Source organism: Pangasianodon hypophthalmus, chromosome 8 (assembly GCF_027358585.1).
Source record: "Pangasianodon hypophthalmus isolate fPanHyp1 chromosome 8, fPanHyp1.pri, whole genome shotgun sequence".
NCBI classification, from domain to species: domain Eukaryota; kingdom Metazoa; phylum Chordata; class Actinopteri; order Siluriformes; family Pangasiidae; genus Pangasianodon; species Pangasianodon hypophthalmus.
Genome location: NC_069717.1, coordinates 8708709 through 8732231, shown reverse-complemented (window position 1 = coordinate 8732231; position 23523 = coordinate 8708709). Strand labels below are relative to the sequence as shown.

Genomic DNA, 23523 nt, shown 5'->3' with positions numbered 1-23523 from the left:
GTGCGCTAGAGTTAGGGAATCAACATTTGTTGCAATTCTGTGAAGTTCATTAAATATACACATAGCTACATATCAAATAAAAACATTTGTTTTGCAAAAGTCACCAGGTTTTTCCCCCCTTTTTCTGGTTATCTTCCAGGCAACTAGGAATAAAAAACAATACCTTTAACACACAATGTGCTTGTACTGAGTCTTCGGGCTACTGATTTGTCAACTCTTGTAGATTTCTTGCTTTAATCATGCAAATATCCTAAAAAAAAAAAAAAAAAATATTTGGTCATAGGTTGATGAAGCATATACATTTAAAGTCTTTTTCTGGTCTTCTGCTAAAAATCATTTCTTATTCTCAAATTCTATGTTCTGTTCAGTTACACATACACACACGCACACACAAGTGTGAGGAACTATGTGATAATAAACAGTAACACAGTCTTTGGCAGACAGGACTTTTCCACTGTCCTGCATAATGCTGTTTATATGTAAGAGAACCACACAGCAGTATATACAGTATTTCACTCTGAGTTATGGCTGTAAACAAACTGTGTACACATCCAATCAGGAATCAGAGGGAAATATGTGGCAGATGAAAGTCAGTGGCTAAGGTTCCTTGTTAGTGACTAGAAGGTTATAACTTGAGGACTACCAGAGAGCCACTGCTGAAGTACTTGTAAGTTTTTTTGGGGATATAATTGTGTATAACGTAAATTTAAAAAAAAAATAATAAAATCTCAGATGCTGCAGGATTGTTTGCTGGGATCAGTTTTTCTTACAAGAATAGGAAAGGACTTTCCAGACTACCTGTTTAGTTAAACTCACATTTAGTTTAGTTAAACTCACTCGTATTTACTTTATGTTAAAAAGTTATAGAGATAAAAAATGACACCAGGACAGTACATTTATGGAAAATTCTGAAAAGTCTGAATTTTTGGTCAGCTGATCGTCAAAAGCAATATTATTTGAAGCCTAATTAACTCTACTTATTTGTGGAGCTCGGGTGCTTTTTGCTGACTGTGTAAACTCCTCTTCCTCTCCTACATCCTACACATTTTTCTTTTCTCTCCTCTATCATCACCATGCATTTGTTTTCTCAACCTCCTTCCAAAAACAGCCCTATACACAGTGTGTTCGAGAAAGGGAGAATGTGCGAGAGATCTGGGAGAATTGTGAAAAAAAATGACATGAAATGCAGAGAAAACTTCAAGCACACAGAATGAAGAAAGTGTGAAAAAAACAGGATGCAGTTCTGGAGAATGAAAGACTGACAGTCCAAAGAGACTAGGTGAATAAGTGAGACTGTGCATGTGTGTGTGTGTTAAACTGAAAGTGCAGAATGAGTGAAAGTGTGCTGACATGGAAACCTTGACTCCTTTATGTCAACACGTCTAACAAGAGGCAAAAGGGGTTAATGAGCGTATACCCAACAGGATGTAATTAGGGCTAATTAGAACCATTAATCATCCACGCTGTCTCTGCTGAGGCCTGTGTAAGACATGAGAGCAGATGAAATGCTATCACATCATGGGCGGCTGGTATAAATGGGCTAGCGAGGCTAAGCCCTCTCTTTCTTTGAAGGGAAACATCCATAAAAATAGGCTCTTTTTTGACATTCAGGTCATTTTATTTGTTGTTAAAAATGGCCTGTTTTTGACTTTTATGGAACCAAGAACAACAGACCCACTAATATATCATAAGTCAAAAATACAGAGAATGCTATGAAGTAAAGGCTGATTTCTCTGTAAAGAAATTCTCTGTAGATATTTTTCTGTCAAGTGATCACACTCGGTTTAGAGCGTCCATTAGGGCTAAAATTAAAACTCAGTTCGCGGACATATCCATAACACATCATCTGTGGTGATTAAGAAGGCACAAGTGAAATACAATAGCTGGTGTAATAAACATGAGGTAGATTCCATCTTATTCCATCACTGATTTTTCAAAATGCCTTTGCAGAAAAAAGATGTAATCAAACTAAGCAAACATTGTCCAAAGTACAAATTACATGAACAGACAAATGACAGAATAATATGTTTAATGTGGTTTGAATGAAAGAAATGGCTAATGGCAAGAGCAGCTTTAATCTTCACCGCACTTGCTATTTGTGGCATGATTACGAACATGATTAGAAAACATTTAACTTTAAAAATAGCAACAGTAATAGCAATTTGCCTGTTTATTTTCCAATGAGTGTGTATGCATAATAGTTTTATGCCTAGCATAATGGTTCAAGCATAATGGTTTCATAATAATAACACTGAGTTACTGATAGGTGGTACAACTTTCCCATTCACTATCATGACATGTTCCAATAGAAGTATGAAGAAGCAGTTTAAACAGCTACATTTCAGAATATACATAAATAGCCCTACAATACCATGCAATAACACGGAAATTATACAGTATAAATGTTCCAAAGTATAGCTAAAAAATAGAACAATACTGTTTCATTAAATAATATATTTTAATGTTAAACAGGAGACAGAAAGAATGATGAATTTAGATGAATTTTGATGAATTAGATGAATTAGATGAATTGACAAAAAACTCTTACATTTGTGAATCCACTTCTTGGATAATGAAAATATAGAATGTGATAGTGGCATAAAAGATAACTCATTTCCTGAATGACATTCGAACCACAATTACACTTTATGTTCTATAAAATTTTATGTTTTATAATGGCCAAGTCAGATAATTCTAATTACTAAATATTCAGCTGGTTAACTTCTGTGAATTTCTGTTATTATTTTGTTTTGGTACATTACAAAAGTGAAGCTATCAAATAAAATCTGAAGCATAAAAATGGCAGAGCACTTCCCTGCTTGTAAAAATATCTCACGTAAAATATCCCCCTGGTGGCTAACACTGGAGCCACCAGACGTATGAATATGAGCGTAATAAGCCACCTGCAGAATCATGTAGATTTATATGTACGTGATAGGAGATTGTGTTATGTACTTCTAGATATGTTCATGTTCTGTTCAGGGAACTGAAGAGAGAGCACTCATGTCATTTGGAGGGTTATTTCAAACTGAAGTGCTGAAAACAACTACATTTGAGAGCGCTTAACAGCTTAAACAGTCATGAACTGTTGAACACTTTGCTTCTGAGATTCTTCATGGTGTTTATACTTCACCCTGGAAAATGGTGGTGACAGTCAACTTATAAAGCAGGCCAAGTTCAAGTACAAACATTATATTTGGAAGTAGCCTGAAACTAAACCCTAGCCATTAACTGCAACACTAAAGCCTACCCCCTGAACTATCAACCAACCATATTTTAAATCATTAACTTAAACTATAACTTTTAAACCTAACCATGACCCCTAATCCTAACCCTAATTCTTATTCCTAATCTTAAACCACCCCTTTTTCCCCCCTTGAAATGATGCCCCTTTTGTGCCTAGACTTTTTCCTGTACATTCTCTGTCAGTGCAAACATAAGCATAATTTTGACTAAAACTACAAAAATTCTAACCCCTTCTACCCCAATTAAAAAACTTAACCTTAACGCGCTACCTTAAAGCCTTACTCAACCCTAACACATAGCCCTAATTTTAGACCCTATCTAATACAGGGCACAGCATTCAACGAATTATAATATTGCTAATAGTTATTCTGGTTCTGTTTAGTGATTCAAAATATTAGCTTACTACTACTACTACTACTAATAATAATAAGTTTTTTGGCTGATATTTTTGGCTTCCAAACGGCTCATTTGAGATATTATAACCAGAGATTATTCTACTTTGCCTAACTATGATTAAAAATGCTTAATGAAATCTTACTCTCCTTTCTATTCAACAAAGCCACTCACACTGCATTGCTTTTTAAAATTATATTTCGACATTTTGAGGGAGAACCACTCAAACACTATAGCAATTCATTAGCCATAATTCAATTCAATTCAATTTTATTTGTACAGCGCTTTTAACAATAGATATCTTAAGTACAAATCTACAGTATCCAGGTGAGATCATTCGAAAGCACCAGCTCTGCTAATCAGCTAGTTAGTGGCGAATGTGGAATATTCCAAGGAGAAAAAACCATACAGTGAGTAGAAGACCACTCAGCACAGGCAAAGCTTGTCCATGAAAAGAGAATGGCGAGGGACTAGCTCACTGCAAGGCAATAATGCTAACAAAGGAATACTGACTTTAGGTTAACAAAGAACACTACAGAGGCTAATAGATGCTACAGAGCCCCTTAGCGGTCTATGAAATATGCCCATAATATAGAAAAAAGACACACTAGGGTAGAAAGCTACAATTGTCAAATCCATTATAACAATTTTTTTAATCATTGTCATCCACTTGGAGTTTCCTCCTGTCACATTTAGGATCGAGTCGACTCTTTGAGTTGACTCGTTGACCTTCTTTCAATCAACACTTTAAGACGTTGGGAGCCGAATTGTAGAACAGAAAACACATCTTGGAGATTGAACATATTTCCTTCTTACTTACTTTTTAATTTATGAAATAATCATCACTCACAATGTAGTTTTTAATGTACAAAAACAATTTTCTCCTCTTAAAAAGCTGGTTTTACAATATATACTGATAGAGTATGTTGTTAACAGTATTGATATTCTGATTTTCTGCCAATACAGCTCCCATTGTGCCCATAATATATCTATAAATTGATACTGAATTAATTCAATTCAATATCATCAAACCATGAATCCATATAGTTGATATATTTTGAAGTAACTGTTTATTTCTTTGTGTTAATCAAATACAGTCTGATGCAACAAACCACATAGAAATAGGAATAGTCACTACAGTGTTCCACGTCAACTTTGGCCTTCAACCTTTGACTTCTCCAGAAAATGAAGTCCCACTTTTAATCAATAGTTTACAGTTATAACATCTAACAGTAGACACACAAAAACACACATACACATGTTAATGTGTCACACACATGCATGTACGAGCACACATACACACAGTCGCACGCGTGCACACACACAGACACATAGACACACACAGAGACACTCTGTCTCTCAGAATATGAGAAGAGTCACAAGGCAAGGAAATCAGTGAGCTGGTCTGGGTCATTTGGTTAATTTTTTTTTTTTTAGAAAAAAAAAACAGTGTTAAAAGAGAAAAATGTCATTTCACACAGGGAGAGTTTCAGAACGAGTCCTTAAATATGGTTTAAAAAGGAAAAGAACATATACCTCAAAATATACACACTTTTTTTTCTCCAGTTTTCAGAAGAATGGATATATTACAAATGTCAATGTCAGCACAATTCACCACTACATATTAGCTTATTACATCTTAAATATGTCATCAGAACATTAGATGTGCCAATGTGCTTCCTGTCTACTGTATTGGCAAAACACTCAACTACACATCTTTTTTTAAGTCATGCAAATGAACAGAAACAGGCATAACCGTTCTTTACATCATGAAACATTATAAATAGAACAAAACTATTCAGCCATATACACTCTTATCTTATATCTTAAGGAACTGATAATAGCTAGTGGAACTGATTGCAGAGGGAAAATAGGTTGAGATGTCAGGCCTAACGATTGGCATTTTCAAGAAAAGGGGTCCAGAAACTGAAATTTACTTTTAGAAATACACTCTGCTTTTCCTAGTTGCTGGGGTGGTACCATCCAGGTACATCTGTTGTGCCTGTAGGTACATAATTGGACCTTAAGGACCATTACTTTTAAAGCTTTACTGTAAAAACTAAAGGTACACTGTTCACCACGCATGCACCTTCCTAAAGAAAAGATACATAAGAAATTTACAAAATATGCCCATCATTGATGGAACCAACCTAGCGACAAGGAAAAGTGCAGTTTTGTACCTTTATTTCTGAGAATGTTGCCTTGGATTTGAAATTTCTCAGAAGGCCCTATTTGCATATGTGACATTGTTTATTTTTTTATTTACAATTCTCATTACCAGAGTGTTAGCACTTTACCCCCTAAAATCCAACACTGTAGAAAAACTAGAACATATGAATACGCTTGATTAATATTTCATCATTCTGCATTTAAAAAAAAAAACCAAGCTGCTGTGTTATTGACCGGTAAATTGTGCGCTAGATACTTTTGGAAAGGGACGAATATGGAGAGAGCACCATCATTGTAGCCATACATGTTAGTACCTGCACATTTCATGAAATCTCTTTCTCTCTTTGTAGTCTTGAAAAGTGATATTTTAACTCAATATTAAGTATGATTGCTTCATGTTTCTTCCACAACACCAAGCTGCCATCTAGTGCTGAAAACCAAAACCACCAGTTCACCTTTCTAGTGCTCTGACTCATTATTTTCATTCACACTCATACAAGCCAACACCACAAACCACTCTGGGAAAAAATAATAGTGACATGTTTGGAACCAAGGAAGTAGTCAAAGAGAAAATATTTCCCAAAACTGCCTTACATTTCTGACATCGAATTTAGTAGTCAGAGATGTTCCATGAAAATGCATTCTTCATATCTCTTTAATGAAAATACAAATCCAAGCCACTCCACCTAGAGCTCTGGGTAGTCAACCCCACTATTCCCCTTTCTGTGATGCTGCTTGTGTGTGGTAGTATAAGAAATGGAGCACAGCCTGCATTTTTATTAATAGCACAGGAAAACTGTAACTGGCTGACTTAGGTCTAGGGGAGGAAGGAATTATCATCTGTCATTTATCATCTAACCTAAAACACCCTTACATCAGCAGAAAGGGCTGATGGGTAAATCTAATGTCATTATAATAGGAGGCTTAGTGTTTTTACTTTAAAATTAATGAACGCTACTTTAAATAACGTGCTATATGAGCAATATAGAGTTAATGTGACTGTGGGAGCTATGAAATACACACACACACACACACAGACACACACACAATCATCTTGTCTTGTGAATACTCAACAGATTAGTTGAGGGTTCGAAACCAAAACATCCTTTTTTCCGCATCATAACTTATTTTCTTTACCCACACCTCCTTTCGTCTGATTTTCCCATAATGCACCCCTGCTTTGATGTTGTGCCTGATAATGTCTCTAAAAGCCTAGCACACGTCATCGTAAAGAAAACAAACACACATCGCACAGGTATAGTGGACACGGGTGACCCTCCTCCCTACCCCCATTTGATCTCACAAAATGTGCTTTGGATAAAGTGGAAGCAAAAACCTCCATTAAAGCAGCTCAAAGTGTTTCCTTACAAAAGGTGGCGCCAGTGAGCAGCCAGACCACACCCTCAAAGGATCTCTTCCAAAATTTGCTGTTGATGATATTTTGTGGGTAAGTTCACAGTTTTGAGTTCCTTTCTCTCCATTCCCTGCTGATGGTTAACACCAGAGAGCAGCTTTAAAGGTTTCTATGGTAACAGGCAGCTAGTGGTGCTCAGGGAAGTAGTGGTTTTGGTTGTACAGAGAACATTAGAGGATATAGAGAAAATTCTAATCTATAGAACACAAACAGCACGAAGCACAAACACACAAACACATGGCAAATATACAAGTTTTTTTTCTAGAAGCAGATCATGTGTTTAAGTGTGTGTGCTGTTCCAAGACAATGCATGCAATTGCACCGCTGTACAGTTTGTGTAGGTATTGAATGTGTGTAATGCTTTGTCCGTGGTTTTGATTATTCCTCCATTTGGAATCGTTATCACGATGAGACAGATTTGTTCAGAATGACATCATCCTTGTCTGCACTTTTTGAGATCATCTTTGTCTGTACGAATAATTATTGCATCATTTTATGTTTGTGTGTGTCTGTGTGTGTGTCTGTATGTAATTTGTGCTTGGGTAAATTGGAGTGTTTATAGAGTGTATATTCATGTAGTTGACTTCATGGCTGAGTGTACAGGGATTGCAGTGAGGGTATGAGGGGAGTGTACAGGAGCAGCAGAGTGTGTAAGGATAGCGGTGACGTATGAAGGGGTGTAAAGAGTGTGCAGGGATAGCAGCGAGGGTATGAAGGGAGTGTATAGAGTGTGCAGGGATAGCAGTGAGGGTATAAACGGAGTGTATAGAGTGTGCAAGGATAGCAGTGAGGGTATGAAGGTAGTGTATAGAGTGTGCAGGGATAGCAGTGAGGGTATGAAGAGAGTGTATAGAGTGTGCAGGGATAGCAGTGAGGGTATGAAGGTAGTGTATAGAGTGTGCAGGGATAGCAGTGAGGGTATGAAGGGAGTGTATAGAGTGTGCAGGGATAGCAGTGAGGGTATAAACGGAGTGTATAGAGTGTGCAGGGATAGCAGTGAGGGAATGAAGGTAGTGTATAGAGTGTGCAGGGATAGCAGTGAGGGTATGACGGGAGTGTATGGAGTGTGCAGGGATAGCAGTGAGGGAATGAAGGGAGTGTATAGAGTGTGCAGGGATAGCAGTGAGGGTATGAAGGGAGTGTATAGAGTGTGCAGAGATAGCAGTGAGGGTATGAAGGGAGTGTATAGAGTGTGCAGGGATAGCAGTGAGGGTATGACGGGAGTGTATGGAGGGAGTGTATAGAGTGTGCAGGGATAGCAGTGAGGGAATCTACAGGTGCATCCTCTTGCATTCTTTATATGTAATTAGAATAAAATTGATACATACTGTATGCTTTTTTTCCCAGCTACAAAGAATACTTTAGCCAAAAGGTTTTAAAAAGTGTGGAGTATGGGGCTTAGAAATCAAAATGAAATTACCTCTGACAGCACTACTGTGTAGGGGCAGTAAAGTAATGTAACAGGGCAGTAGAGTGTGTAAAGGGTGGTAGACTGATTTGGAGAGGTGTATAAAGGGCAGTAAGAATTGTATTTGGGAGTATAGGGATAATAGAATGCTCCCCAGGTGGGGGTACAGTATGATGGGGCAGCAGTGCAGTAAAGCAATGGCGTGTGGTTAATTGTACAGTATGGGAAGAATGTTGTGAATTTCTAATGTATAGCTTGTTTGTGTTATTTGATAAATAGTCACTAAGTGTAATGGTGTGATTTTGTCCAACTCCAGTGATCTCTCTTTCTTTCTCTGTCTCTCTCTCCTCCGTCCCTTGTTACTCTCCTGCACTCCGAGGCGCTCGAGGTGCAGGTTTTCCGTCGTGTGTTCTGCGGTTCCTCCCCTTTCTCACCTCCTTCAGATGCTTCCACTTTTTGTGGGTGGAGTGCAGAGGATCAATAGGCGGAGACTCGTTCGCTGCATCTGCCATGGCTTTGTCTGATTGGCTGTGCTTGCGTGACCAAACCTGCTCGCAGATCTGGTCAACGGTGCTCAGGTTGGGGTGATCAACCAACTGCATGAAGTCTCTGTACCACAGCTTCTGATTGGTGGACTGTGCTTGGCTCTGGGCGGGGCTGTGTCCATGGCTTTGGGCTGGGCCTGTAATGGGGACGACCTCCAGCATGATGCTGAGCAGCGTTTGGGTGAATCCATGCTCCATCGCATGACACTGGTATACACCGCCATCTCTGCGCAACACTCGCCGCAGCAACAAGCCGCGATTTGTCTGAAGCACCCGATCATCCAGACGGACCTGAAAACACACACACACAAAATTAGAAAATTAGACTGGCTTTGTTAATAAGTGTAATCATACTGATAATATGAAAGATCATTGACAGTCATGTCTTTCCACCTATTCTCCCCCTTCTCCATCTCTCCTTCTGTCTACCACACCTAGTATCCTCCTTTCCTTTTCTATACATTTACACCCACCTTTTGCCCTTTTCACATATATTCTGCCATACTGTTTTGTTTCCCTCTCACTTATTCTGAAATTTCTCCTTTAATCACCCCTTTCCACCATCTCTAAAGCCCCTCCCTCTATACCCCTCTTTATTTTCCCTCTCTCACCTCTTCTCGAGCATTGCTGGGGTGTCTCTGAGAGGTCCAAGTGACCTGAGCCTGTAGTGATTTGGGGATGCACTCCAAGAAAGAGCTACTGCCCTCCACTGCATACAGCTTTTTCTCCAGAACCCGCTGCTTCTGGTGGTCTACATGGCACAATATAAAGTAGTGGTGTTAAACTCAATTTCTGCCTCAAATAGGCCACAAACTTTAAGGTTAATTCATTCAATTATTGTAATATTATAATTAGATCTATTCTAAAGTAGAATGTAGGATAAAGAAGGACTCTGGGACAACACTACTGAACTACACTATTAATTGATTTCGAGGATTTCGGTTTACCAAATTTCAAGATCATCTTGACATTTCATCTTGACATTGCTCAAAACTATTTTTATTGTTCGGAAACAATAACATTGGTTCACTCTGCCTAGTCTTTCTGTGCTGGGTGCATACGTTTTTTTCCAGTTTTCTCCAACTGATGTAAATTGTAGTCTTTCCTGGCTGTAACGGCTTCTTACACTGGCTTATCTCCATTAAAAACAACCATTTACTCCAAGAATATTTTTAAAAACTGTCTTTGCTCTGAATGAAATGAGTATATGACCATATGTGAGTTACACTTCCATCTGTAGTGGAAGTTGGAAAGGAACTTCAAATGAATTGGCAAGCCCACCTCCACTGTGTTTGGCAAGTAAAGATGAGTGAATGAAAACTTGTGGGAGCTCTGACATCATGTCTCACACACTTTTGTCAAACATGCTGATCACAGAAAGTCTTTCACATGGCTAGGTGGAAATGTTGCTCCTTATAAAGCAAGCAACTTCTAAATAGTGAAACTATTTTATTGACTAAGTAGCAAAGACAAACATTATGTTGTTTCATTTTCTTTAAGTATTCTACATGTTTTTGATTAATGGATGAACACAGAAAATGAAATGGTGTAGTGTTTCTCTCTGCTACTCAGTCATTAAAATAGTCTATCAAGATGGTTAGTTTGAGCTGCATATCTCTTTAAAGTCTGTTTAGGAACTTGCTGATTTTTAAAATTAGGTTGCCCATTCAAATTTAACGGGCACATTTTATATCCCACCTTGATGTTTAAGACCCACCCCCTTGTTTGATAGACAGGCAAGGTCCTCCCACTGTACTGAAAGTCAGAGCTCAGAACTTTCCTAAGTTTAATATTGGTTGGTTCAATTTCTCAGAAATTGTTTATACTGACTATGATGTGTACTTAAGGTACTGTGTCTGTCTAGCACTAACACTGAAAAGTAATGATCTGTGGTGTAACATTGCCCCCTAGAGGTGCAAACTAACCTCCTGAACAGAGCGTGTTAGGATCACCATTCCTCACGTCCTGGCGACGGAAGCGCCTACAAGTACACACATACACAAAAGAGGATTGCAGGGCAACAGATATTAAGTCTAAAACCACAGTAGTGACGTAATGAGTAATCAGGGTATGATGGAAAAGTGCAGTATTGGTAATGAGTGTGTGTACCGTTTGGTGTTAGGCAGGTAGCGTGTGCATGTGTGTCCATCCCAAGCACAGTAGGGGTCACGGGCCAGGCAGCACTCAGCACACACTTTACCATACATGCTGCAGCGATGCAATGGTACCTGCGCCACACCTTTATCAGAGCCTACATACAACTGTTGCTGCAGAGAGAGAAGAAAGAGAGCAAGAAAGTGAATGAGAGAGAGAGAGAGAGAGAGAGAGAGAGAGAGATTGAGAGAGTTACTCAAATTAACTTCCAAATTACAAAGACACACAAGGACACACTGGTCTGGAAATCTAATAAGCTACACATATTATTAGATTTTAACTACATATTTTATCTCAAATCTTAAGCAATGTCATTTCCTGCCCTGTTTATTAAATGAAATATAGTCATGCATTAAATTAGGGGTTTTGCTGATGATGTTATCATTTTGCTGTCAAAGTGAAAAATTATGCAGTGGACCTAGAGTTCATAGCTCCCTCTAAACTAACATTATTCATACACTTCACACTACGCAAAGTACATCAGCTCAGCCACTGAGTAGCAATTAGGTGAAGACATGACTTTCATCATGAAGCACCTCTCTAGGAACCTTAGCCTAGACACCTTGATTAGGGTCAGAGGTCAACTCTGGAAGGTCTCAGCAGGTACCTAGCAAACTGCTGTAACTAATTTCCGAGCTGTTGTAACAGATAAGCGTGACTTACTCGTTTGGAGGAGATCTGCATATTGATGATGGATGAAGAGTCCTGTAGAGAGAAGAACACACATTTGTGTTTGCTCACACATTGCTTTGATATTTGATAACTGACCCTGCTTTCAACCTTTTTTATGGAAAGTGGATGCAAACCCGCATAGCTGCAGTCACACACACCTTGAAGACTTGCAGCTCCTCCAGCAGCAGCTCTGTGTTGCTCCAGCTTCCTTTGGGCACAGAGATCACCTTCAGAACAGTGCCGACATCTACAAAGGATTCAAGACACATAAAATATTACAGACAGAGTGGTATGCAACAGATCATTTGAATGCCAGCCAACCTTTGCATACTGTTGAAACACACACAGAATCCCGAATAAGTAAAATAAAAATAATACATTTTCCTACAAACAGTACAGTACAGTACAGGATAGAACAGTGACATACTGACTTATATATCAAATGCAGGGAACATTAAAATTGCTCTTCCAGCAACAGTAACAGTGAGAGGCATCTCCTAAACTAAGTCTACTATATAATATTAATGCAGAGTACCATAGGACTGCTGAATTCTCAAAACTGATTAGTCAGAACATATTGAATGATCTTCTGTATCAGCAGCTGTGACAGCTGTTCTGGCTGAAGGTTTGTGTTAAAGTGCTTGGTCTAATACGTTATCATTTTTATCATAACAATTTACACAAGAACTTGTATGGTGGACACTCAATAAAGTCTTAGTCGAATAAGAAACGTTGTTTAACAAAACAAAACAAAAAAACATACAGTATATTTTGAAATGGTGACGCTTTTTGTAAGGAGATATTTACTGTGAACTTCAATGGAAGGAGTCTCTAGTGTCAGCGTTTTTATGTTTTTCACCACAGTAAAGTCTACAGATGGAGGATTTTGTGCTTTGCAATTTCTTGGTAACAGGCTGCATTTTTTGTCTTATTTACCTAAAGAGATGGGAATTACTGTTAAGTATAATTAAGTATGATTTATAGTTCTTTAATAAATTAAATTTATAGTTTTGGGCAAATTGCTGTGGTATGAGAGGAATAAAACACTTTGGTATGTGCTGTTATTGGAAAATAATTAACTTTGGGATGGTAACTGTAATGGTAACTATTTATTGGGGCACATCACACCACCAGGTCACTGATTATTTTCCTATAACAGCATGGACCCATCATGTTTTAATCTTTACTTAATTTACTCTACTTTTTACGCCATTCTAGTCTATAAAGATTCTAAAGGTGTTGACCTGTTCCAATGAACATGACGTCGTAGTGGCCATCCGCAGCATTAACTCGATCCACAGCGATCTGTGTGAAGCTGTATGGCATCCCCGTGCGCAGGAAGAGTGGACGGCCACCGAGCGGCGTCACTGGGTTATACATCAACGGGTGATGACGTGCGAACTGGATCACGTTATCTGGGAAGCCTTTAGTGGACTCGAAACTTCCAAACGTCTTACTGGGACACTAAACAAAGGGTAGAGAAATGTATGAAAGAGAATCCATTGCAATTTATTGTAGTTTGGCACACCAACCCCATTCTGTCTATATTAAGATTAAGATTAAAAACTCCCAGCAATAATGACTCAGGAGCTCACCATGCCTGGTCGAGGGTAAGGGACTTTGCCTTGAAAAGGCACCCACTGGTAATTGGGTCCCTCTTTATGGGCAAATGGCCCCAAAAACGCCCTGCGGATGTCGTTCATAGTGTACAGGCAGACAGCCGATCCACGGAATACACTACTGCAGGAAGGAAAGATACACACACTATTAATACAATACACAGAAACAATTTATAAACCACAGGATGTGAAAGTAATACCCAAGCACTGTTTTCATTATGTTGGTTGTTTAGATTTTGGTTGGTTGCTAATTCTGATTCCTGAAACCAGACTACATCATTGTTTGCTGGCATAAGTAGTAAAAAATAGTTATCAATAGTTCCTATTGATTTAAAACAATAGTGATAATACTGAAAGACACAGCTTAGAGAGGACAAAAGCAACACTATACAGAGTCAGTATCAGGTGTTAAGAGAGAGTAACACACTGACTGTAATAAGATGCAATTTGAGTGGAATATATGGCAGTACAGCACCACAAAAATAAGCACAAAGTATGTGAACAGTTAATTCAGATTAATTTACATTTTTATACAAAGATTTCTCAAACAGCCGAAGTACTCTAAATTTATTAAATTAAATCAGTTCTTGGTACACTTTTTGACTCTCTGGTATAAAATCCAGTGCCAAAATATAAAGCATTCAATCATTTGACTGACACATAAATGTGTTCCCCAGACCATCTGACCTCTCACCTGGAAGTAGAGAAGACTGTGTAGACCAGAGGATTCTTCCTGTCTCGTGTCTGCAGCAGGAACACATCCCCTAAAAGTTGACACAAATGTCAAATAAATCAAACAAACTTGATTTTAAACTGACCCGAGTGTTTGATGGGATTGGTTAATGTGTGTGTTTGTATACATATGTGTGTATGTTCTTACTGAGCTCATCAAAGTGTGTTTCACTGCCATCGTTGCCTGGTACAGAGCAGACAAGTCGAGTCTTCAGGAATGTCGTCCACTTATTCACTAAACTACGCTGCCCTCCCATGTCATTCTACAACACACACAGGCACATAATACTGTATTTACATACTATTCAAGGTCTCGCAAATCTAAAAAAAAAAAAAAAAAGTTTTTGTTCTCATTAAATCAAATCCACCCTAATCTTTCTGCTTACCCGGCACAGCTGGCCAATCCGAGCATAGGTGACCTTGCCAAAGCCTTGAGCTTCGACTGCAGTTTCTCGGAAGAAGAAGAAGACTTTATCATCATCAGGGTTCTCGCTCTCCGGCACAGCAAAAGCACCTATGAACTTGGGCTCTGGAAAACATGTGCATGCAAAAACACTTATGTCTGAGACATTGAACCACAAGCCTTATTGTATCAACAGCTTTACTCATTTCAAGGTCAGCATGAGTGAGGAATCCTTGGTTAGAGCTGTGAAATCTAAACATACCGTTGAGCCAGCGAGAGTCATGTTGTTCGGTCCGTATGGAGGGTTTCTGTCCCAGGCTCCGGAAAATTGTGAAATCCCTTCCCATCAGGTCAGTGGCCACGCCTGAATACAGCTCATCACCTAGGAGTCAAAACATAGTGATCATTTCTGGATAAGTAGAAACATATTATAGCTGCATTCTTTAAAAACAGTCCAGGACATACATAATGATGCATTTTTCACACTTACACTTCAAAATTCTGTGCTAAGATGATTATTGCATTATCTATCAACTCCCAAGATAAAAATGCCTAGCTTGAAAACTTGAGGGCAGCAACTTCTATAACCTAAATGGTCTAACTTCATGCAGACAGGAAGCCCTTTAACTGAAGAACAAACCCTCCTCTATAGAAATTTATTTTACTCACAAATTTCATGAACTGTTCAAATATCAAGCTCTTTATTTAGGTATGTACTATAATTTTATGGCTATTTATTGGACTCACATATTTTTATTCTTATATTTCTACTTACAGAATCACATTTTTATTAAACACATTATTAGATTTATTATTTAGGTTTGGATTAAACCCATCCAATTAATGTGACCAGTCAAACAGGCTATCAAGTGTAAGAAGTCAATAATAAATATAATCACATTGAAAATGGTGGGTTGTGATTTCCACCACTGTAACAATTTTTTTTTAATCACTGACCCCTTGGGTATGCTTCATAGACCCCAATTTGAGAACCATTGGTCTGGCCAGTCCCATGGTAGTCCATTAATGTTTTGACAAATATGGTTGACCAAACTGTTGCTTTTCCTAACCTGTATTTGTCTTTGTAATTCATTGTTAAAATGAACCAGATAACATAACCCAACCTCACTCAGCTACTCTCTAGTGGCTGACTTAGCTAATAAGGATAATTTAGCCTTGTTATCCAGCTAACTAGTTATTAACTGAACAGTAATTTAGTCATGTTCTTATGTAATATACCGCTGAGATTATTTGATAACTAAGCAAGTGATAGTGAATAAATAAATGTTGTATGCTGTCTCATGACCCTAAAGGGCATCCTGAAAGTGATGGATGCGTTCCTTCATAGTTAAATTGCTGCTCGAAATGACAGTATTCTTAAAATGATACAGCTACTAAGGCAGTTGTCTCCAAAATGGAACACAGTTACTGTCTGTTACGTTGTGAGGAGTTATAGGACTAGTGGTGATTATGCAGTAAGGAAAATTGACAGCTGTACTGACCAACCAGAACAGAGGCTGCAGCGTGCCGTGGGTCATATGGGCTTTTCCCTTTGCCATCTTCAACGAGAGATTGATCAAATCGAAACACATGATCCTACAGAAAGATGGAAAGAGAAAAAATGACAGGGTCAGAAAAGAAAGTGAGATACAAGCTGTTATTTTTCAGTTCAAAACAACGTATTTTCCAATGGAAAATTGGAGTCCTTCTCAGCTTTAAGGGTCCAGCTGCTTGCAGCCGTGTTACACACACACACACACACACACACACACACACTCTCTCTCTCTCTCTCTCTCTCTCTCTCTCCCCTTTTACCTCCACTTTCTGTCCAACCTCCACGTAAGCACAGGTCGGGTGGAAGGCTCCTGTCCCACAGGCATACAGATGAGTTCGATTAAAGTGATGTAAAACCTTCACATAATTAACGCAGTCCCTCTGCAAAACACACACAGTGACATATGCAAATCAATCTTGATGACATGAATTTTTCACATTCTTAACACAGTTCACAGAAGTGAGAGCCCCCATCTGGTACGTCTCGCAATACTTTTCTGCCAAGCGCGCACACACACACACACACACACACACACACGCACACACACACCACACATGTACTGTATATGCATGCACACATGGTCTCACATGGAGTGTTGAGTTCTAGTGCCTCATTTTAGCAAGCATCCATGTTGACAGTGTGACACAGGCTGATCTTTCACACTCACTGTCATTTCAGAATTATACTATGTAATGATCTGTCATCTCTGCAAAATCACATCTTATTCACTACAAAGTGCATGTTATGAAATCCCATTGTTAACCATTCAACAACAGGACTACACTATTCATAATAATCCCGACACATAAGCAGTGTGTGCATAACACAGATATTTCCAGTAAACAAAGTTACTCTGCTGACGCACAACTTGCTTGAATTTCCAAGCATGCAGCCAGATGTATCAGAGGTATGGTGCATCCCACTATACAAAGAGGTCATTTCATTTATTAATAAATTATTATTTAAATAAAAGCTGACGCAGAAGTGAAGAAGATAAAAGCGTCAGCAGAAAAATGGTTAGAGCATGATTATTCTGTGCTGATGTTCTCATTTAAATGTTATAGCTATTTATTTATTTTCAAGCAAATGCTAAATAACCTGCTAGTCATTGTTATAGCTGTTAACAAATTATTACATTTAATATCAATATTTAAAATTTAACATTTTTTCTCAGAAGCTTTTAATTTCAACTAGTTGTAATGCCTAACCTCATACATAACAAAAAAGTAGCTGTTTATGCTGTTTTTAGGTCATTCCATTATTCGATTTACATTATACTTATGTTTCTAAATAAAGTCTAAAGAGATTTTTGACAACCATAAAATATTTTTTGCATAAAAGTGAATCCATTTAAAAGCAATCTGAAAGTTACCAGTTACTTTGACTGGCCGGTGGTCACATGACTCTAGTATAGTAATAACAATTGTCACACACTACACACTACACTGTATACTAGTACACATACTGATGCATGCATAAATAGTGTGAATTATACAGTACGTACTCTTAGTATGCCATTGCAAACACATCCTAGCTTGTACAGAATACCCATAGTGCACTTTTGCTATGGAAATAGGTAGAAGGGGGCCAATTCAGACACAGGGTCTTTTGGTCTTTATTTCTCTCTTTCTCTCTCTCTCTCTCTCTCTTTCTCACAGACACACACACACACACACACACACACACACTCCAATAATCACTTGTGAGTGCACTCACTGGAGCGTGCCATGTTTCCCAGGACTCTCTGAATTGCTACGACAACACAAGGGCATCAAACATTAAGATCGCACAGTGGAGAAGGGAAGCGATAGAAGGACATGGGATGGATGGACAGAGTTTTAGAGAAGAGGAGTGTGGGAGAGATTTAGAAGGAAAGAATGGACCGGGCACTGTCTCAGAGTTACTCATTAGTTTTAAATACTGCCCTAACTCCTTAGTGCTGCAGAAGCGAAGAGAAGAGAATAGAAGAGAAAAGAAAAGAAAAGAAAAGAAGAGAAGAGAAAAGAAGAGAAGAGATATAAGGAATCATAAATTCCTCTTGTCTCTCTCCTGTTTTCGTAGCACCTGTCCATTCTGTAATTATCTCTCTTTTCTCTCATCTTTTGAGACCGTAGCATCCCTTGTTCTTCATTTTCATCCAAGGAACATTACCTCTAGCCAATGACCTGAACCCCCAACATCTGTTTAATTGGGGTCAGGACACACCCTCAGACACACACTGAAAACCAAGCATCTGCCTTAGTACAGTCAGCTTCCATCTTGTGCCTCAGGGGAATAGCAGAGACACAAGCTTGACCTTAAAATCTACGTCTTTAGAGTAACCAGGAAAGAAGATACAGACAGAACGAACAGAGACCATTACTTTTTTTATTAAATTGAAAAAAAAAGAAAATCTCTTATAGTAAAACAAATGAATGGGCATGAATGTTTTCTCCCTCTTTCTCTGTTGTGTCTCAGTGCCTTCCCATATCTATCTCTATTTGGTTTCTGTTCTGTCTCTAATTCTGCAGTTTGCCTTTTCTCAAGGTTCTCATGGATAAGATTAAATAGTCTCCTCAAAAAAATTCTCATGGATAAGATTAAATGGGCTGCTCAAAAAATTACATCATGATCTATTCCTGTGAAATGCGTACAATTTAAGCCCATTCAACTGACCTGCTCTGAAAATCACACAATGCCCCATTTACCCATAAAGAGGCATTTAGACACAACATAGCATCCATGTTGCTATTTAGTTTTTGCACTGGAGCTACGAGACATAACAAGTGTTGTGTAAACTACATTCATAAAACCTACACTCACCTCAAACCATTGTGATTTGTTTTGTATTTCAGTGTTGCTTATGTGGTTTGTGACATTACACTGTATGACACACGATGGTCTTTAAAAATGGACAAAAAATGTTATTCAGCTGATTGCAGTCAAAGCAATTTTTATTTTTTTTTAATTTGGTTCATCTTCTTCCCCAGAATGTAGTTTGAAGATGGAATGGTGTTCCAGAACTGAATCGGATGATTTAGTATGTTGTAATTTTCATATTATAAAATTTAAATAAATAAAATAAAATTTAAAATGAAAAGGAAATACACATCATGACATTATAAGGTTCTATCACTGATTCGTTCTTAACCCAGATCGAACCTTATAATGTCATGTGTATTTCCTTTTCATTTTAAATATGAATTTATTCTGCTAGTTTAACTATCTATAGCTTTTGAAGTTAGTATGTGATATTTTCGATATGCAGATTGCATAATGCTAAATTGACAGCTATAATAAGTTAATTATAAATCAAATTCACTTTGGCTGTAGTGCAAAACTATAGAAGCAAATGTCAGACATCAAACATGTCTTGGTTCAACTACCTCTGGGGCAAGAGGAAAATGGTATAAACTAAATTCTTGGCTCAGCTGTACCTTTAATAGGGGTAATTAAACTTTCAATAATGATTCAACACTTCTTGCTATCATGATATTGCATTATTTAGCTTGTTACTACTTGACCTGAGAATGACTTGTTGAAATGGGACATAAAGTGCATTTACTACAGATGCACACATACATGATTAAGTATACGTGTGGCTGCTTTCAGATCAGGAAATTTTGATATGTTCTTCTACTTGTATAGTTTTGAAAACTACGGACTTCCTTGAACTGAACTGTTTTTCTCGTTTGCATGTATCTCAACCACAGTAAAGTTCTAGCATTTTAAAGATTGGTTCCTGGTAAGTGACAAGGAAGAAGATTGTATTTAAAGATTACATTCTTGCTGTGGTGCAGGAACATTGCATTATCTGATTACAAGCTGAATTGATTAGATCCATTTGGCTACAGCATACGTATGTATAACTATCCAACAACTTGATCAGATCAGATCCTGCTTATAGCTAGCAAGGTTTTAGAGGTCTTTAGGCAGACTGACTGCTTTTACCACCAAACTGGCTCTTTATCCAAGAATAAAAAGCAAATACAAACATTTCCATGTCTTTCTAGTGAAATATATGTATAGTTTGTTAAATTTAAAACCCAATTTTGTCCAGAAACCTGCTTTTGGCCATTTGCCAGGATTCAGCTCCAGTCCAACAGGTTTTCCCAAAGCAACACACGTATATGATCATATTTTTTGTATATAAATAATATTTCTGTGTGCTGCATTATTAATCTTACCCCACTGGATTTGCCATGCAATGAAAACACCACACACACACACACACACACACACACACACACACACACACACACACACACACACACACATACAGAATCCAATACACATAGTTCACCCAAAACAAAAGGTTATCTTTGAGCTTACTGCTCTCCATGCAGTGTATATGTGTGTGTGTGTGTGTGTGTGTGTGTGTGTGGGTAAGGGCTTCGACACATTGTGAGCCAATTAAGTTAAAGACAAACTGTGTCTATAAAAGGGTCCCTCTCCCTTTCTCTCTCTGCTTTTCTCTTTCTCTGTGTCCTCCCACTTTTCTATTTCGATAGGTTTATAGCTTGCAATTAGCAAGGGGTAAGAGGTTGGGAAAACTCTGTGTTTTGTGTGTGTGTGTGTGTGTGTGTGTGTGTCTGCAGGGCACAGCTCACTGGAAGACTGGATTTTTTTGAAGCGAGACTGTTAAACAAAGAGACAGAGAGAAAAAAAGAACAAACAACAAAAGAAATGAGGAGAGAGTCAGTCAGTGATTTACGCAGAGAGATTATGTGTGTCTCTGAGCTCGTCTCCCTACTAAGTGAGATACATGAACTTTAACCTCTGACCTTTATATTATACTGAACATTAAATCCTCGTGTGACTGTGCGTATGTAGCTAATATGGCTTAGTCAAGCAGAGGCTGTGTGTTTTTCAAGGCCATGAAACACTAAACATAATCCAGTATAATGGTTATATAACATGGAGATACAGTGTATATCAAAAGACTAATTTGGAATAGCAGTGACAGTCATGATAATAATATCTATCAATGGCTTTACAGTGAAATGATTAGGGTTGCGCAATGCATTATATTATCAGCATAAGAATAATGTGCGCAAACTATTATGCATAAAAACAGATAGGCAGCTGCATAAAGTTAAACTTTAAAAAAATGTTTCAAGTCTATAATGACCTACTGGGCACATAGTATGCTTCCTCTGAATACCAAATATCAAACAGAAACTCCCAATAAAAAAATAAAATAAAATTAAAAAAAATTTAAATTATGGTTCTGTTGTCTGTCCTTTTGTGTAATTGTACTTTGATTGGACTTTTAGTTTCTCCTCCAAATGCATTTTGGAAAAAAAAGGATGATGACGTAAATAACTCACTTCATTCACATTTATTACACCTGTACCTTTGCTAACAGGCTACATGAATCATAGTTTGGTTCCACAAAATTCCAAGTAATCTGATATGGATGCCAGAAATAACTTATATTGAAAAGTTTATATTGATAAACTTATATAGACAGGGGGACTTATCCCTGCTAGCACATTTATACCAGCCACCCCTGTGGCCAGTTTGATGGTATTATATTGTTATCATGATAACTTTCGAATTAGCGAATATTTTCTTTACCTACCTCACAATGACTTAAACCTAGAGATTTAGACTGATTAAAATTGATTGCAGTATCAGTTATTGGGGCATCATATATCTGCAAATGTGTGTTTGGTGAGTTAATATGGCTGAGTGTGGTCATAAAAGTAGTATATTAGAGCATGAGTATGGAGAGAATTGTGTATGTAGTATGCATCATTGCAGTTAGTGAGAGTATTAACGTTGGGCCTCATTTATCAAGGATAGGAACAAATTAATTTATAAATTAAATTAAATTTTCATAGGAGCATTTTCACAAGAAATTTCGTATTCATAAATAACCGGTTAGTTTGGAAAAATGTTTGTGTCCTACTAGAGCTCCAGAGTTTTTACATATAAGTAAACTCACTGATGTGTACCTGCATTGATCATCTAATTGGCAATGAGGTAATTGGCCATTTTATACACAGATTTACACCATCACGGTTAAATAGCTCATTCATTTTAATTGAACAATGAGTGTGTGCTGTATAGTTTTGTATCCAGCGAGTGAAACATGTGTATCTGGATTTGGCAAGCGATTAAATCAGTTCTGTTCCAAATTAGCTCTTTAGGATGAGTCACCTTACAGTGCTAACAGGGCAGAAGAATAATGAATGACTGCATGTGATTTTAGCTTTGTAATGTCACCCTCTGACATCCCAGAGTCCCAGAGAGAGACTAAACACTTCCTTCTGTGGTCGGGAGGATGAGTAATTACACTATCAGAGAAGAAAGAGAAAAGAGCAAAAAAAAAGAAGAAAAGAAGACTCACAAAGTTGAGACAAAAAGGGGATTTGGGGGATTGAAGGAAGGGAGAGAGAGAGAGAGAAAGAGAGAGAGAGAGACAGAGAAAGCGAATTTTTGAGTCAAAAAGCAGCCAGTAAGATTCTCAGCGTAAGATTCTGTGAAGGAAAAAACAACAGAACATATGGAAAATAATAAAATAAATTGAGATGTAGCTGGGAAGGTTAAGATAGACAGAAGGAGTGTGTACGAGAAAAGTCTATTCACCATGGTGGTCCAAATCTCTCTCTTGTCGTCTGACTCACACATCTACTTATAATGTAGGTCAAATCATGGGTCAGCGCACTGAATATGGACCCTGTGTGTGTGAGTGAATGTGTGAGTGTGTGTAATTGCCAAGTCAACTCCACTTGGATCTCAACATCAGCTGATTTTTTGTCAGACACCCCAGACACACACACACGCACACACACACACACTCACATAAACACTTAGATGACCTAAAACACACCCTGTAACATGAAGGGGATGTGAACACTGTAACATTCTCACACCCAACCCAAACACATCCGTATTATACATTTCCAACAATCAGTCTTTTTCCATGAGAACAATCAGGTCATGACTTTAGTAGAATCTTTACACATAATTAGATGATAAAACGTTTGACTTGGCTGGAGGTTGGTGTTGAAATAAAGTCTGCTGATACACTGAAACAATATTACATGGAATCAGCAAAAGAACATCGAAACAAATTGGATTAGTCCAAGAGTCATCAGTTCCAGTCCTGTGGTACTAGTGTTGGCAACTTGGTGATTTCCCTGATATAAAACATCTCATAAAGGCCAGTTTGAACACAATTAGTTTTACTTGGGGAAATATTGTAATTTAATTGATTACTTAATCT

At 37.9% G+C, this 23523-nt stretch overlaps 1 protein-coding gene across 2 annotated transcripts in view; it reads right to left on the bottom strand.

The window, feature by feature from the left end:
* Window positions 1-4692: 4692 nt before the first annotated feature.
* The window catches only part of sema3b (sema domain, immunoglobulin domain (Ig), short basic domain, secreted, (semaphorin) 3B), a 55763-nt gene continuing 36932 nt past the window's right edge, over window positions 4693-23523 (bottom strand). For both annotated transcript variants that reach the window (XM_026916436.3, XM_026916445.3), the window contains 14 exons: window positions 16571-16690; window positions 16258-16351; window positions 15018-15137; window positions 14739-14881; window positions 14501-14615; window positions 14315-14384; window positions 13597-13741; window positions 13246-13465; window positions 12160-12248; window positions 11993-12034; window positions 11285-11442; window positions 11101-11156; window positions 9787-9926; window positions 4693-9466 (listed from right to left, as the gene is read on the bottom strand). In XM_026916436.3, the coding sequence (XP_026772237.3) occupies window positions 8990-9466; window positions 9787-9926; window positions 11101-11156; window positions 11285-11442; window positions 11993-12034; window positions 12160-12248; window positions 13246-13465; window positions 13597-13741; window positions 14315-14384; window positions 14501-14615; window positions 14739-14881; window positions 15018-15137; window positions 16258-16351; window positions 16571-16690 (1989 nt within the window). In that variant the 3' untranslated portion in view covers window positions 4693-8989. The remainder of the gene's footprint in view (window positions 9467-9786; window positions 9927-11100; window positions 11157-11284; window positions 11443-11992; window positions 12035-12159; window positions 12249-13245; window positions 13466-13596; window positions 13742-14314; window positions 14385-14500; window positions 14616-14738; window positions 14882-15017; window positions 15138-16257; window positions 16352-16570; window positions 16691-23523) is intronic.